Consider the following 16912-nt stretch of genomic DNA (forward strand, 5'->3'; position numbering starts at 1 on the left):
CACACACACACACACACACACACACACACAATCCAAAGCAGGCTATAGGTTACAGGCTCTGCACTGTCAGCGCATGAACTGTGAGACCATGACCCAAGCCAAAGTCAGATGCTCAACTGACTGAGCCACACAGGTGCCCCTTCCTACACTCTTTTATAGTGATTTGTGCAAAAGAAACTGGTTCTGCCTCTTGATAAGAGAGGGAGCATAAATAGCCTTAATTTCCCAAATTCTAGAGCTACCTTCTACATCAAGAGAGAGGCATCCAGGGTAGAAGTGTGTTTCAGAAAGATGGAGAGCCAGACTGGAATAGGGAGGAAAGAGAAGCAAGTCTTTCTAAATTGACATTGACATTTATGACCAATCAAAATGAAGACCTTATGCTTTGGACACTGTGAGCAAGTTTGCATTGAGTTTCATTGTTTAAGATCTGTTCCCAAATGTCTTGTTTGGTGGTGTTCTGTTATGGTAGCCAAGGTTCCTTTCGAGTGATTACTTCACAGATAGGATTCCTTCAGGCTTGTAATTAACTTCATGAACTTAGTTCTAATGCTGCTGTTGTGACTAGCTTGAAAGTTCTACAAGATCAGGACCTATTTCATTCATCTGTTGATATATAACAGGCCATACAACAAAACTTAGTGACTTCAAATGACAATTTTATTATCTTTCATTGTTCTTTGGGTAAACTGGGCTCAGATAGGAAGTTCTGTGGCTCTAGAGTCACCCAGGGGCTCATTTGGGACAGGTGGGCCTCTTCTTCTCCATGCGGTCTCTCTAGCCAAATAGTCAGTCTTTTCACTTAGCAGCTTAAGGGTTCCCAAAGTGACAGTTCCAAGAGGGAGGAAATGGAAGCTGTCAGTTCTCTCAAAGGCTAGGACCAAATCTGGCACAGCTTGCCACATTCTCTTGGTTAAAGCAAGTAACAGACTGGTCTAGGTTCTGTGTGGGAAGAAACCAACCAAGGACAAGAATACTAAGAAGTATGGTTGTCTAGGGTCCATTTTTGGAAACTACTACAGGGACCATATCTAACCTATATACTAATATATACCCAGTGGTAGACACTTAATAAATAGTTGTGATTTGAATCAGTGGTTGGATAGACTAACAGACTGGTAGATAAATGACTGCTCTTATTAGTTTGAATGAGGTTCATGTGATCCTTAGGGTTCACAGACCAGTGCGTATGCCTCTATAGTACTCATCCTTCTCAACACAGGTCTTGTTTTCCCCTGAGAAATCACCTTTTTAAGTGTAGTGACTTGGGTGGCCAGAGTGCCTTGCAGACACTTTAGGAGTTGTAATCCAAGGAAGAAAAGAATAATCGGTATTTTGTTGTCTGTGGGATGGCTACTATATTTTACATATGTTCTTACTCAATTATAACAACCTTGTGAAATAGAGGTTCCTCTTTAAATTTGGACATTGAAGATAATGGACTTTCCCAAAGGTCACATAGCTAGTAAGTGACACAAGATGATGAATTTAAACTGCATTCTGATTCTAAAGCTAAAGCACAGATTTGTGATATGTATTAGTAATTGAGAGTTTCTCTTGGTTAGTCTTAGACCATTAAGATATATCAGAGAGTTTTCAACATAAGTTAATAGTATTAACATTTGGGGCTGGATAATTTTTTTTTTTTTTAATTTCTTTTGAGAGAGCTAGCGAGCGAGCGCTTGGGGAAGGGGCGAGAGAGAGAGGGGGAGAGAGAATCCCAAGCAGGCTCCGTCTCATGAACCATCACAACCTGAGCCGAAATCAAAAGTCTGATGTTTAACCAACTGAGCCACAAGGCGCCCCAAGTCTCATAATTCTTTACTGTGGGAGGCTGTGCTGTGCGTTGTAGGATGTTTAGCAGTGTCCCTGACCTTTATCCACTAGATGCCAGTGCACTCTCTCCACCAATTTGCAACAACTAAGTCTCTAGACATTGCCATTTCCCTGGGGAAAATCCCCTCCCATTGAAAATCACTGATAAGTTATTCCATGATTTACTGTCCTTCAGCTTTGCTGTTTTTTTATTTTTTTAAACATTTAAAAAATGTTTTATTTATTTCTGAGAAAGAGAGAGAGAGACAGTATGAGCAGGGGAGGGTCAGAGAGAGGGGGAGACACAGAATCTGAAGCAGGCTCCAGGCTCTGAGCTGTCAGCACGGAGCTCGACATGGGGCTCAAACTCATGAACTGTGAGATGATGACCTGAGCCGAAGTCAGATGCTTAACCGACTGAGCCACCCCGGCGCCCCCAGTTTTGCTGTTTTTTTTAATGTTACTTCTCACAAGGAACTGGCAGTGTCTTCAAACCATCCTACTCTTATAATAGTTATAGTAGTACTTGTTGGGTTCTGATGGTCTTGAGTCTTGCCTTTCTCCACTTTTGCTTTATCTTTCTGCTTTTGTCTGTGAGTCCTCTAAACAAATGCAGCTGGATAAAGTGGTGTTTGTAAGGACTTTTTTTTAGACAGGTATCGATTTAGCAGGCATTCAAATCTCTGAGATTATAAGCATTACTGCTAGTGAAAAGAAGGCAATTTACATCTTCTAATTATAGTAGTGGGGGAAGGCATAATATTTAGGAAGCTGAGAATTAAATGGCTTCCAGGCTTCACAGAGTTAATCTCCAGGGTAGTGTTGATTGACATGCTGGAGGACATTAATGTGCAATTCTTTTGGGGAACGAGGGAGGAGAGTGGAGATTGCCGTTTCTCTACTAATTGTACTTTAGGTGTCATTTATGACAATTTCATGTTGTCTAGACAGAGGGAAGTGGTGGAGACATTATTCCAATGGAGTCAAGTGCTGAGTCCAAAAGAAATCAAGAAGGTTGCTGAAGTCAGGATCAGGGTGGAAGGGCTAGTAGTATACCCCAGAGCCGATTCAGCGAAAATCAAATGTCACTAAGAGAAGCAGTTCAGAATGAACCCAGGATATAAGAAAAGTGGTTATACTCTGAGCTTTGTGCTAGCTCAAGGGCTAACAGTGAATTGTTTGGGGGCTCAGTTAGAGTCTCTGCCCCTTGTCTATTTCTGTAGACTCCAGAAACCTCATTACTTGAGCGGACATGAGCCAGGAAGGGTGCTTCTTTGCCTTTGATTAGTAAATGCTCCAGCCACTGTGTATTCCTTTTTCCTCATTCTCTTGTAAGGCTTCATTTACTAACTCTCTTTACCATCCTGATGTTGGCCCTAAGCTTTTACTTCATTTTATAATAGATAGTGTTTGCAATATACCAGGGTCAGTGGCATATCATTTAAGAACAGATGGACCTCTTCGAACTTTTTTAAATTTCAGGTTAGGAAAATGAATGTGAAAAATCATGAAAGAAGAAGTGTATGGATTTGATGTTGAAGCAGTGAATGATTCTAGCCAATATATTCTTTGCAGAATTAGTTGGTCTAGATATAGCCTTTTTTGGGATTATCTATTATTTTTAATAAAATTAGCTGAGGAATTAGGATTATTGAATTTTATAAATCTCTTCTTGATTTTGGGGGAAATAAGTCGATTAAGATGCACTGCCTCTTAATTAAAATCTAAACCTGTATATCACAGCTGTTGCTTGTCGGGTATGTGTGCATGTGAGTATCAGAAGTAGCTGTGGAACGTGTCATTAATATGCTCTTATTCATCCTTTGGTGAAAAGCCTCTGATCTAAATTTCTAATTTAAAAAAAAAGTCTGTTCTGTGAGCAGACCTTCCAAGTCTGCCAGGAAAATGAATTTGGAGACCGTATAAACAAGTCCATGTAGATCACCTTGGGCCTTTGAGTTCAGATGCTAACAAAAGTGAGTTTTTATTATAAATTAAAAGATTATAACTATAGTGTAATGTGTTGAGGATATACAAGAGCAAAGCATAGTGCCAACCAATCATTTTATAATTGTATTAAAAATAACCACCCACCAAACAGCAGAGGGTCAGGTTTTCCCAGAGCATTCTGGCTGACTTTTCAGGTAAGACTTTGTATAACTAGATATACAGTTGTATACTAGATATGAATTCTGTTTCCATCTTCTTTCCTTTTGGTATCTGTGATTATGTTGTACTCTGATGTTTTACTATCTGTTGCACAGAGGCATGGAGGAATATGTTAATATTTTGTAAAGATGTTCTGGTGAAAGACAGTGTTTTGAGCCCATGAATGGTTTATGCTTGATGATAGTAAAATAAGGCCAATGCATGGGGAGCCTGGGTGGCTCAGTTGGTTAAGCGCTCCACTTTAGCTCAGATCATGATCTCACAGTTCGTGGGTTCAAGCCCCATGTTGGATTCTGTGCTGACAGCCAGCTCAGAGCCTGAAGCCTGTTTCAGATTGTCTCCCTTTCTCTCTGACCCTCTCCTGCTCATGCTGTCTCTCTCTCTCAGAAATAAATAAAACATTTTTTAAAAATTAAAAAAAAAATAAAATAAGGCCAACCAATAGGACAGGCATTGTGAGCTCTTTATATAGTATGTTTGTGTTTTCTGTGACATTATTAGGCTTTAAGCAGTGCCACCTTGCCTTGGTCTACCCCATAGCAGGGGCAGGAATTGCCTGCCAGGCTCCAGTGGCAATAGCTTGGTGCTATAAGTGCACCCCTAGAAGTAGGGGGCCCTGCAGTGATCAGATGAGTGCCTATTGTTGGATAACTTAAACGATAATTGCCAGTGTGTGAAGTGGGGAGGCTTGGATGCCTCCGCTTTAAAGCAGAGATGTCAATTTGGAAATCATAATAGAGGTGTCATTTCAGAACACACAATTATTTTTTACAAAGAATAAGGGCTGTCATCTCCCAGCCCGGGCATGCGCCAAGGCAGAGATTGGAGGCTTGCAGAGCAGGATTCAGAAATGAAGAAGGCAGTAGTGCATCCAAGTTTTTTTGGCCTCCTGCCCCTCCATCCCCCCTGAAAACATTGCCCTCTTTCCCCGATGAGGTCTCTTTTAGCAATATACTATCCAGGAGCATATGTGGTAGTTTCCCAGGCAAGTAGCCAGCCTCTGACTTTATGATTTAATAAGCCTCCCAGGGACCAGGCCGCACTGCATTTATCAGTACAACGATGTCAGCACTTTAACCTGAGCAGCTTAAGTGACCAGAGGGATGAAGGGTGATGTAAGCAGTTTCTGAAAACCTTGTTTCTTCAGGAATTTTAGTGTGAGTTTTTGGACATCTAGCATCCTTGTCAGAAAGTCACAAGGTCAGTGAGGGGCAATCAGATCTTATTTAGTCTTCCAAATCTACTTAGGACTGCTGATTTATTCACAGATATTTATTGGTTTCCTATTAAACATGTTAATTAGGATTGGAGTTTTAATGGGGACAGAAAGATGACTTGGACCCAGTACTTGCTTTCATGTGGTTTGTAGTCCAGTAGCAGAGATAAAACATACTTATCAGTAACAAATACAAGGTGACTTGGTAGAGGCCTTTGAAGGGAGGTTTCAGAATACTATGGGGGTCTTGGGGAAGAGAGAATAAACTTGGGGTGAAGGAGCCTTAAAGGATTTTGAGACTTAAAGGATTAAAAGGATTTTTTAAGGCAGAAATGAGGAAGGAGAACTTTCCAGAAAGAAGCAATGGCCAATCTAAACGCACAGATGAGATAGTGAGGGTGTGTGTTTAGTTTAGCTAGAGCAGTGGTTCTCAAAAGTATGGCCTGGGGTCCCTGAAGTCGAAACTGTGTTTGTAATACTGCTGAGCTGTTCTCTGTTTCACAAGTGTTAAGTGGTGTTTTCACTGTGTGATGTGTAACAAGGTATCATTATGATGGCTGATGGAATGTATGCTTGTGTTAAAAATTCCTCAATTTCGATTTCAAATATAAATATTGATAGATAAAACTCGTATAAACAAAAGCTCCTTGGGGTCCTCAATAATTTTTAAGAGTGTTAAAGGAGTTCTGAGACCAAAAAGTTTGAAAACCACCAGGCTAGAGTGAATCACACATTCCGAAGGAATGAGGAATGTGGCTACAGAGCTTTGGATACCAAACTGAGGAATTTTATTTTCTAGGCAGAAGGGAGCTATTAGTTTTGGGTTTGGCTCCCCTGAACTCAAATAGCAAATGTCACACAGACATCAAAGCCAGGCTGGGGGAAATTACTCTCTGGGCATGGGGCATCAGTGGCCTCTTAGGTTCTCGGAGCAGGCTTTACATGTCTTATAGGTTACAGAGTTCTGGCAGTTGATATTTTCCAGTGATTAGAGAAGGTTTGCACATGTTTGTTTGCTTTAGGATATTGATTTTTTTTTCTGTGATCTGACAACTAGTTAAAAGAATATCTTCAGGACATAATTGTTTAGTAAGGAAGAGTTGTCACCAGCTTATTCATTCTGTCTAGACTAGTACCCAAACTCTTTGAGTCTTCTCAATTCTGATATCCATTGGATTTGAAACAAAAGTTCTTTTCTCTTAGATGACCCATCTTATCTGCCCTGACAACTCTGTTCTTTCTCAGAGCTCTTTTCCACTGTTTTGTTTTTTTAAATTGCTTTCTTAGTCATCAAAGGATATAGGGGATCTAGGGAACCTCCTTGCACAAATTCAGTGTATTAATCAGGGAAGGAAGAAATAACTGTAGTCATTTAAAATGTAAGAGGGGTGGAGTGCCTGGGTGGCTTAGTCAGTTGAGCCTCCTGACTCCTGACTTCAGCTCAAGTCATGATCCCAGGGTCGTGAGATCGAGCCCTGTGTCAGGCTCTGCCCTGAGTGTGGAACCTGTTTAAGATTCTCTCTCCCCCACCTCTGCCTCTCTCCTCCACTAGTGTGCTCGCGCTCTAGCTCGCTCTCTCTCTTTCTCTCTCTCTCTCTCAAAATGAAACAAAGTAAAATAAAATACAGTGTTAGGAATTTTACAGCATGAATTGTGTTTCTGTTGACTAATGATTTTAGTGGGGTTTAATAGTAATGTCTGGTATTTTATTCTAGTGTGTAATTCTTTGATTTCAGGTTTTTGTGTTCCATTTCTTAGTGACTCCACTTTATCTTTCAGGGGATTTTATGTAAACAAATATTTTAGAACAGGGATGGGCAGATTTTTTTTTCTGTAAAGGACCAGGTAGCAAGTATTTTAAGGCTATTACTATCAGGATTACTTGACTCTGCCTTGCTGGCTCCAAAGCAGCCATAGACAATATATAAGTGAATGGGTGTGGCTATGTTTGAGTAAAACTATATAAAAACAGACAGCTGGCTTGGGGCCTGCAGTTTACCAAACCTGCCTAGGGGCATTAGGGCAACTTGATATTTGAAGAAATCCTTTTTAAGAAGTGAGTAATTCTTTTGAAAATGAAGCATTTTCTTTTTAGTTTTCAGTGGTTTATTTTTCAGTTTTGTATGTTGAATGTTTTTAATTTTGAAATAATTTCAGAAAAGAAGGATAGTTGCAAATATAGTGCAAAGAAATCCCATGTACTCTTCAACCATATTCCCTAAATGTTGGCATTTCACCACATTTGCTTTATCATTCTCTCTCTTTTGCTCTGTGTATGAGTAAGGTTATGTTTTTGCATATTTATGGTTTTTATATTTATATATTTGTGCTTATTCTTTTAAATGTTGAATTTTCTTAAAAATAGGAGATAGTTTGATAGAGCAGTGGTCTCCAGATTAAAAAAAAAAAAGTACTTCCGTTAGTAAAGGCTTTTTAGCAATCCATGTGTATGTGTTATACATTATAGTTATACATTATAAAACAAAAGTTCTGATATTTTCTTTCTGTTCTCCAGTAGATTGAAATAGCACAACCCTTGTGTGTTTCACTTGGACACCATTGATACCGAGAATGAACCAGGCAAACTTGTAAAGAAAGAGGATTTTTGTTTTTCGTTTTTTCCTTGACAGGGTTTCAGTGACTCTTTAAAAACATTTCTTGGGGCGTCTGGGTGGCTCAGTTGGTTAAGTGTCCGAATTCAGCTCAGGTCATGATCTCACGGTTTGTGAGTTTGAGCCCCACATCGGACTCTGTGCTGACAGCTCAGAGCCTGGAGCCTGTATCGGATTCTGTGTCTCCCTCTGCCCTTCCCTGGCTCGCACTGTCTCTCTCTCAAAAATAAAGAAACAATTTTTTTTTTCAAAATTAAAAACATTTCTAAATTGTGATTATAGGTCAGAATGAAAAGGTAGCTTCAAGCTTGAATAAGCTTGTCTGAGCCCCTCCTAAGTCCTACCTGATTTCCCATTGTTGAATTAGACAACAGATGGTTAATTCAAGTCACATTTGTGGTGGCCAGAGAAGAAGGCATACAGCTGCCATCTCATCCCATTTTGTGTCCTTTCCCCATGAATGGCTCTTTGCAGGAAGCTAACTGTAGGTGAGAAAGGTCTTTTTTAGAGGTTCCTAGGAATGGTGGTCATGTTTACTCATCTAGTAGTTCTGGTTCTTTCTCTGTTCAATGCCAATTGGAGGAGTCTTTTATTCCTTCAGATCATACTCGTAATTGAAGAGAACTTAATGTTTAATCAATGATAAGTGTGTGGGGGTGCTATTCATAGTAATTGGCTCTCCTGATTTTGTGTATTAGCAGTTAAAATGCCATATATATATATATATATATATATGGCTTGCCAGTCCATTGTATTGCCTGGGGGAGCAAATGGTGCTAGCAGATTCTGTAGTGAGTAGGCACAAGGGATGCATGTTCCAAAAGAACGTCATCAGGGACTCCCCAGGGATAAAGCTTAACATTTTGGTTTTACCCTGATTTAAAGAAGTCTTCTTAATTAAGATAGGAAAGTAGGGTGGGAAGTAGATTTTGCAGGATCATAAAATGGAATCATTAAAATTAAAATTATCTAATCCAAACTCTTCTAGTTCAAGAATCTCCTTTATTGCATCCTTTAAAAGTCATCTCCTCTCTCTGAATACTGGCACAGCCTTAGCATAGAAGTAGGGGGTAATGTTGACTTCCTAACTTAGTAGCATCATTTTCCAGGTGGAAAGTACTTAAGGATATGTGTTGGTCACTCTGCAGGATGCTCTTTGCCAAAGGGCTTCTGCTTACTAAGCAGCCATGACAAGGCTCAGTTATGCCCAGGACTAACTCCAGAGCATTTTGGGATGGAACAAGCTTCTGGGTATTCCAGGGAAGGCAGCTGCTCCCAGATCTTGCTTCTATTCTTCAACCTTCCCAATTCCTATAGAACTAATTCATTAGTAGTGAACAAGTATTTATCTAAGATGGCATAAATGTCCTGAATAGATACTCCTCTCAGAATTTCACTTCTTTCTCCAGTCTGTGTGCCTCTCACCACCCCTTCCTCTAACATTGTGTAGTGCAAAACTCAAGAGACATGCCATTATTTTAGTCATTATTTTATGTGACCCCTTAATGAAAGGAGAAAATTAAACTGTCAATTAAACTGTGTCACACATTTATAAGATGCATCCCAATTTCAGACATATTATAATGGGAGGATGGCCCCTAGAATTGATGAAACACGGCATTCCTGCTACTGTAAACAGTGATAACATTGAAGAGTCAGGTTTTCAACTGGAGAGATGTATTTTATTCCTTTCTTCTCTTCCTCATTGGTTACATTGTAATATTCTCTCCCTTCATTCTGCAGTAGGACTGTTCAGAGGAACTTCTGTGTGAGGGTTAGAGGCCTTGTCTATATAGAAAGCAGCATTTAACAGTTGGTTGTCCTGGGCAGGAAAGGTAGCAAGCCAGCTTGACAGGGCCTCTGCTATATCTCTTTCCCAGGCTGTTAGGGGAAATGCTTTGGTGAGCCAGTTGCTGGGATAAAGTGACTGCACATGACTATACCTAAAGCCAGCTGGTTTTAATAACAGTGAATTGAATTAACTCAATTGGAAAAGATTGGTAGCTGCTGTCCTTATCCTCCAGATCTGCTTTAAAGACGAGTCTGGCAGGGAGCCGGAGACCTGTTCCCGGGAGAGCCAGGCAAGATGCTCCTGGAGAGGAACAATATGCATTTCTTTCTGAGACCATTTCCTTTGAAATGTGTTCTATGGCAGGAGCTTGATTGGCTGCCAAGGCACATTTGAATTGGGAAGCAGTGTGGCAGACATGGCAAAGTGGGGGGGTGGGGAGGGGGCCCTGGGCCACGTTTATCAGATGTGTTTAAAGCGGCCCTTTTACAAAGAGGGGAAAAAAGGTTTTAGCTAAAATTTAACTGTCAGGAGATTACATGGAAAAGTCCAGATTTGTGGCTTCCCTTAAAAACAGGAAGAGCCAGCAATACAAAGCCCACCTTCTAGCTTGGACTCACAGTGGATACGTACGTACTTTTTACCTGCCTGGAGTCCTAGTGCTATCATTGAATAGCCCTGTGCCACAGTGCCATATACTTAATTTTTAGGCCCAGTGTTCTCATGTTTGTATAGTAATGCCTACCTTTCCAGATTGTGATGTGGTTTAAGTTAAGAAATATATGTGAAATGCTTAGTATTCGCCTGGCACCAAAGAAGTACTCAATAAAATGTGGGTGTATCATATATGATCAATTGAACTTATGATTGGGCTAGATTAAATAATTAAAGATTTTTGTCAGTTGTTAAGAGAGCCTGAGGAGTACTCCTTCTCACAAAAAGGGTGTGGAGAGAGCAGAATGAGTAGAAGATAAGATGATATGTATGGATTAGGGTAACATGGAGGAAGTGAACACCAAGATAAATGTTGGCACTACATGATATTCTCTGAGTATGCCTAATTTTCCCCTCCTGTGTTGATCCCAACCTCCTATTTGTCTGCTGGAGATACTACAAATAGAAATAAGATCATGTCTCTGAAGCACTTGTTCATTTTTCACTGAAGAGCAGTATTCAGCATAATACAGTGGCCATACCCAGTGTGGGAGCTCAGTTGCTCATTTATTTATGTCTCTAAGTACTTAGTTTGTAGGAAGGATTTGATCCCAGATAACAGGTGTCAGTTAGCTGCAGAGGGGGATGTTATTTATCTCTCCCCCTAATTTTCCTTATGAATGACCTCTGAGTTGGTAATTGACAGGGATTATTGCCATTTTTTTAATCTCTGCTAGGAGGCTGCTGGAGTCTTCCCTCATTTCATTATCCCGTTATGATGGAGCAGGATCCAGAGAGCACCCAATTTACCCAGACCCAGCGAGGTAAGGCCAAAGTGAGAAATGGCACTAGGTGGGGGGGAGGGGCTGCCCTTGGGGTTGCCAAGCTGTTGGAAGCCCCATTCTGTGCCTCTCTGGTCCTGGTGCTCTTTTACTCTTCAGTTACAGTTTTGAGACAGGTGGTTCAGGTGATTGGGAAGTGTTGCAGGTAAGTGAACAGAACCTCTTATGGTAGAGAGTTGTGACTGAGCTCTTGTCCTTTGGGGCTCATTCCTGTAAGTGGGGCACTTAGAAAGGGGACCTGAGGAGGCCACTGGCAGAGTCACAGGATCCTTCTTTATTGCTAATCAGGGAGGCTGTTGTCATTCAGGTGGACAGCCAAAAGGGAAACAAATTTTTATTAATAGGGAAATTACTTACAAATTAAAACTAACCAACTAATAAAAAATCCTACTTGCTCTCATTTGAGAGAGAATTTAGATTATCAAAAGGCAGAAATCAAGCTCATTCAGATGTTCAGTTTCTTGGACGCTACGTAAAGGAAGAGATGACTGACAAAAAGGTAACCAAATAGAACAAGTTGGAATTTTATTAAAGTGCTTACCTTACAGTGATTAGAAGATATTTGAAGAGTTCTTGAAGAGATTTAAAAAACAAAACAGGGGCGCTTGGGTGGCTCAGTTGGTTAGGTTAAGCGTCTGACTTCGGCTCAGGTCATGATCTCATGGTTTGTGGGTTCGAGCCCTGCCTTGGGCTCTGTGCTTACAGCTCAAAGCCTGGAGCCTGTTTCAGATTCTATATCTCCCTTTCTCTCTGACCCTCCCCTGTTCACACTGTCTCTCTCTCTCTCTCTCTCTCAGAAATTTTTTTAAAAAATTACAAAAACGACAAAACATGTAGATGAGTTCAAGGCCCACCCTTATCTGACACTGGTTATTGAGGACCAAGGATGGGGTGTCAAGTTGATGTATAACATTAATTTATAGCAAGCAGACCTTTGGTGTTGTTACAGCCAGACTTGCTGATTCTGTTAATGACCTCAAAAGGGGATAACCGTCACATTATTTAGGCAACAACAGAGCACATTGTGAGGCTTTGCCAAAAGAAAGAGTAATTTATAATGGTGGGGTTGGCAAGGTAACAAATACATAGGTTAGAAAAAGCTAAATGAGCTTTGCTTTATTTTTATTTTATTTATTTTTTTAACATATATTTATTCTTGAGAGACAGAGAGAGGGAGAACGAATAGGGGAGGGGTAAGAGAGAGACGGAAACATAGAATCCGAAGCAGGCTCCAGGCTCTGAGCTTTGAGCACAGAGCCCCACGCGGGTCTTGGACCCACGAACAATGAGTTCATGACCTGAGCCAAGTAAGATGCTTAACCGACTGAACCACCCAGGTGCTCCATTGAGCTTTGCTTTAGATTAAGAATTACAAGTCTAGAAAGACCTGTAGACCAAGTTGATTCTAGGGATATTGAGTGACTTTGTTGCTGGCCGCAGTGATGTCATGATACTGAGCATTCTTTCTGAGAGACTAATGAAAAGATTCCTGTCTTGCTTTCTTTTCTATACCCCAGAAATGGCAAATCCAAGGATCAGGGAATGTGGGGAGGCAACTGAAATGACGGCCGAACATGGAAGTTTATGTCTCTGATCATACTTGAAAGTAATAAGTCCTACGTAAGAGAAGGAAATTTTTGGCATCAATCAAATGACTCTGAAACACTAAGAACTTTTTGCTATAAAATAAGGACAGCAATAGGAATCTTATCCCCAGAATTTTTAACCTGACAAAGTTTAACGGTAATTCTTAAAGACCGTTATATGTCCTTTCATGTAATAAATCTTTTATTTACTCCCACTCAGATCTCTTTATCACAGAAAGTGTCATACTTTGTGGTGTTGCTATTTTTACATTTTCCCTCTGAACACAAAATAGGTTTCCTTGGAGGGGAAAGTATTCTTCCTTGAAGAAAACTTGCAATTTATTAAACATTAAAAATTTTTACTTGGAACACTTTAGAGTTTGGTGATTATCCAGCTCTTCAGTAGGAGGATGATTGCTACCTCACTGCTGGTTGTTTAACTTCTTTTTCCTCTTAGACTTCACCCTACACAATACATATAGGTCAGAGTCTTTGTGAGATGATTCAGCATTCAGATCCTTAGCTTCCCTCTGGATACCTACAAAGACGAGGCCAGGATGTACTTGTATTTAATAATTGTGCCAGGAATCCTTTTTTCTTTACCACTGATGCAGTTTTGTAGCTTAGAAGGAATTCCTATGCTATAGTGAAATTAAACAATTGGGGTTACCTACTGCTAAAATTGTGCCCTTACATAAAAATGCAATCTTATTGTCTGTATCAACATTTTTTCTACTTCCATCACCAATAATACAATTTTCAAATTAGTTAGGGTGGGTTAACAACTGAGAAATGTGTATACCTATGGACAGTTTTCAGAATCCATTCCAGAAGAAGAAACTTCATTTTGCTCTTGAAATGTTTTTTACAGTCTTTTCTAGTCTGGTTGACTTAAGAATTTAACCATCAGTGGTTGTCTTCTGGAAAATTTCTGCATATTTAGTAAGTAAAGGAACAGCTCAAGAGTGCTGACTTTTGTCTCTTGAAAATTTAGGATTCTTGGTTCATCCTTGCAAAGTGCATGGCAGTGGGCCCACATGGATAAACGGAAGCTAACATTGAGAGTTTTAAGAAACAGTTCTTGTACTCTGATGATCTTGGCCAAGGCATCTGCGTATCCCATGCTGACCTGCTGTATAATTTGGATTCAGGGATGCCAAATGCAGTATAGAGTTCTGTAACAAAGACTTTTGAGTTCCAAAGATTGTCGTTTGGCCTGCTTGTGAATTCCATTTGATGATTGGCCAGAAGGATACCAACTCTGATGACTGGCATTTCAGAGGCAACCTTAGTTCCTATAGCAAGTGACTGCAGAATCTCCTTTGTCCTGAGTCAATAGATAGACTGAGGTTTTCCCAGAAACTTTGTTCAGGGGTAAGGAAATGTAGGGCAGCAAGATTTTGTAAATACTTTCCCTACCATTTGGATGTAACTGTTACTATTTCCATTCTCAATCAGTTTTTCCAGATTTCCATTAAATATATGTGTGTTATGTGTGTGTATACACACATAAATGCTTTTCTTCCTTTTATGTTCAAACATTATACAAGTTAGTATTCCCAGGGATCCTCATTAGGATTGCCGTGTTTCCTTTAGTTTTGTTCAATTAAAGAAATACATATATTTTTATATACATATTAGAATATGCATACCATTCTTCAGTTTTTCTCCCACTTAAATTTTTGTTTTAGAGGGTTTTTCTTCTGTGTATATAGGGATGATTTATTCTTTTTAATAGTTATATAGTGTTTCTTTGTATGGATATAGTTTCTTTAATCTGTTGGTGGGCATTTGGGATGTTTCCTAGTTTTTCACTAATGCTAACAATATATACATACATATATATATATCTCCTTGTGTTTTTCTGTATGATAAGATTCCTAGTGGAATTGTCGAGTCAAAGTGTATAACCTTAGGCAAGTTTTAAGTCTGGAAATTTCTTAGTAATCTACTTCATATTATCATATAAAAAATTTTCCTATTCTTCTCTCAATTTCTTAGTATATAGCACTGTTGTAAAAGATGGAGGGAAAACTTGAGAAAGGGAATGTGGTGAGTTATAGGAGACACTAGACATTTTCAGGAGTATGAAGACACTAAGACACAGAATAGTGGTCTAGACTAATTATCCACTGAGAATAGCCATGGTAAGGGAGCAGAAAAAGGAGTAACTATTGCCTTCTGTATTGCTTAGTGCCCATGTAGCCTCGGATGCTGTATTGTAAGAAATAGAAAAATCTTTTCTTCCCTGCTAGATTTTGTTTTCCTGAATACATTTTAACTCTCTTTTTCAATCCTGAATATTTTCTCTGTGTTATGACTGTCTGTGAATAATCCATAGAGCTCCCTTTAGGGAGCTGGGACATATATGGAGCTGTGTGGATTTGTTGGAGAAGAAAGAAGACCTGGTGAAGGCGGCACCTCCTTCAGTCACGTCTGGTTTGCCATCTCCTGGGCTCTTTTCTCCTGTATAAAATGAAGGAAGAGCTGGCCTGTATATGATGGCTGTGGTCCCTTTTCGTTTCTTATATTTTGAATCTGGATGATTGAAGAAGGCTGTAAATCTGTATGAATGGCACCCTGAGAAGCTAAAATGGGTCCCTTAAGAAACTAAAAAAGGAAGGTTTGGTGTTATCCCCTTGGGAGGGGGCAGCTGTTGAGCAGATGATGACTGATTACACAGCCTCTTTGCCTCCTCTCAGAACAGAAACACGGGTGGTAGTCTGATAAGCACATTGTGCAGTGCAGACCTCCTGGTGAGTTAAATGCCCTTTATTTTTCACGTCTCCGGAGTTGGCCTCAGCAAAAAGAGCTGGCTTTACTGTCTTTCACAGTATTCCCCACATTAGTGCTAGTTTGTGTTTGTCCATCTCTGTCTCTCTCAGATTATCTCCTGCCGCATACTACGCCCAGAGGATGATCCAGTATCTCTCACGGAGAGACAGTATTCGCCAGCGCTCCATGCGCTATCAGCAGAACCGGCTCCGTTCCTCCACCCCTTCCTCTTCCTCAGACAACCAGGGCCCATCAGTAGAGGGAACCGACTTGGAGTTTGAGGACTTTGAGTAAGTACCTACTCAGCTTGCTTTCTTCCCTGTCCTCCCAAGCTGTGTGTGCTTCCAAGGTGACCACAGTCCAAGCCTCAGTGGTTGACATTTCTTGTTTCAAACCCCGAAGTTGTTATGTATGAGTACAGGATGGGGTGAGGGGAAGGGGGTTAAAATGTGCAGGGCACTGCCCCCCTCTGGCAATTGTGCTGCTGACTCGCCAGGCCAGGCTGGAGAAGATGACTGCTGCTACGTAGGCAGCACTTTTATTTCCCTTTTGCATGAACGGTGGCTGTGGAAATGCTTCTCATGGCCTGTTTTCACAACATCAGGGAGAAAGGATGGTTGGTATTTTTTCTTAAGCAGAAGTAGGTATAGAGATTAGAAATAACAGAAATATCTGGGGGCGCCTGAGTGGCTCAGTCAGTTCAGCGTCTGACTTCGGCTCAGGTCATGATCTTGAGGTTTGTGAGTTTGAGCCCCGCATCGGGCTCTGTACTGACAGCTCAGAGCCTGGAGCCTGCTTCCCATTCGGTCTCTGTCTCTGTCTCTCTCTCTCAAAATAATAAATAAACGTTAACAATTAAAAAAAAAAAGGACATATCTGGATTTCCCTAAAGACAGGTCCCTTTGTACCCTTGAATCACACTGATTCTTTGAAGTTCTCCTCCAATGCCTAAACTTTCTCTCTCCCCGCACCTCCCGCATTAGGAAGGATCCTTTGAAAGTTGCCTGTCAAACTAATGTGGTGGGTTGAGAGGTGATTCCTTGCTCTTGTGTTTTTGAGTGGTCGATTGGATGGTGGGGGCGAGCTAAAGGATCAGGGTCAGCCCTGTGCACAGGATTAAATACCCCAGTGTCACTGCTGTGTTTGAAATCTCTGACCTGCTGCTCCTCACCTTTCTAACCATTCACTGTGTTTCTTTCCATTCTGAAACCTTTCCTGGTTTATATCAAATTGGACGCTTGGTTCTTGTTTTGATTCCTATATTTTGGTACTCTCAACTATGCAAAACAAGAGAGAGAGAGGTGGTTGAGTTTTTTTTTTTTCTTCTCCTTTTTTTAGTGACAGTATTGGAATAGGACAGCCTGTCAGTCATTTTCCTTTTTTTTCCTTCTCTATCTTGACATAACCTGGTCAGGTCTGGGATGTTAAGAGTTCTTGCCTCTTCCTCGACCTTC

General features: G+C 40.5%; 1 protein-coding gene across 7 annotated transcripts in view; it reads left to right on the forward strand.

Annotated features, from left to right (window-relative positions):
• AMBRA1 (autophagy and beclin 1 regulator 1) overlaps window positions 1-16912 on the forward strand; it is a 181265-nt gene that overhangs the window by 58454 nt on the left and 105899 nt on the right. For 3 of the 7 annotated variants that reach the window (XM_039226730.1, XM_039226732.1, XM_039226735.1), the window contains 2 exons: window positions 10993-11079; window positions 15569-15748. The exons of 2 other annotated variants lie outside the window; for them this stretch is intronic. In XM_039226730.1, coding sequence (XP_039082661.1) covers window positions 10993-11079; window positions 15569-15748 — 267 coding nt within the window. The remainder of the gene's footprint in view (window positions 1-10992; window positions 11080-15568; window positions 15749-16912) is intronic. 2 more of the 7 variants (XM_039226731.1, XM_039226736.1) reach the window with 1 other exon arrangement.

The sequence above is a fragment of the Hyaena hyaena genome, unplaced genomic scaffold (assembly GCF_003009895.1).
Source record: "Hyaena hyaena isolate Hyena2069 unplaced genomic scaffold, ASM300989v1 scaffold_23, whole genome shotgun sequence".
NCBI classification, from domain to species: Eukaryota; Metazoa; Chordata; class Mammalia; order Carnivora; family Hyaenidae; genus Hyaena; species Hyaena hyaena.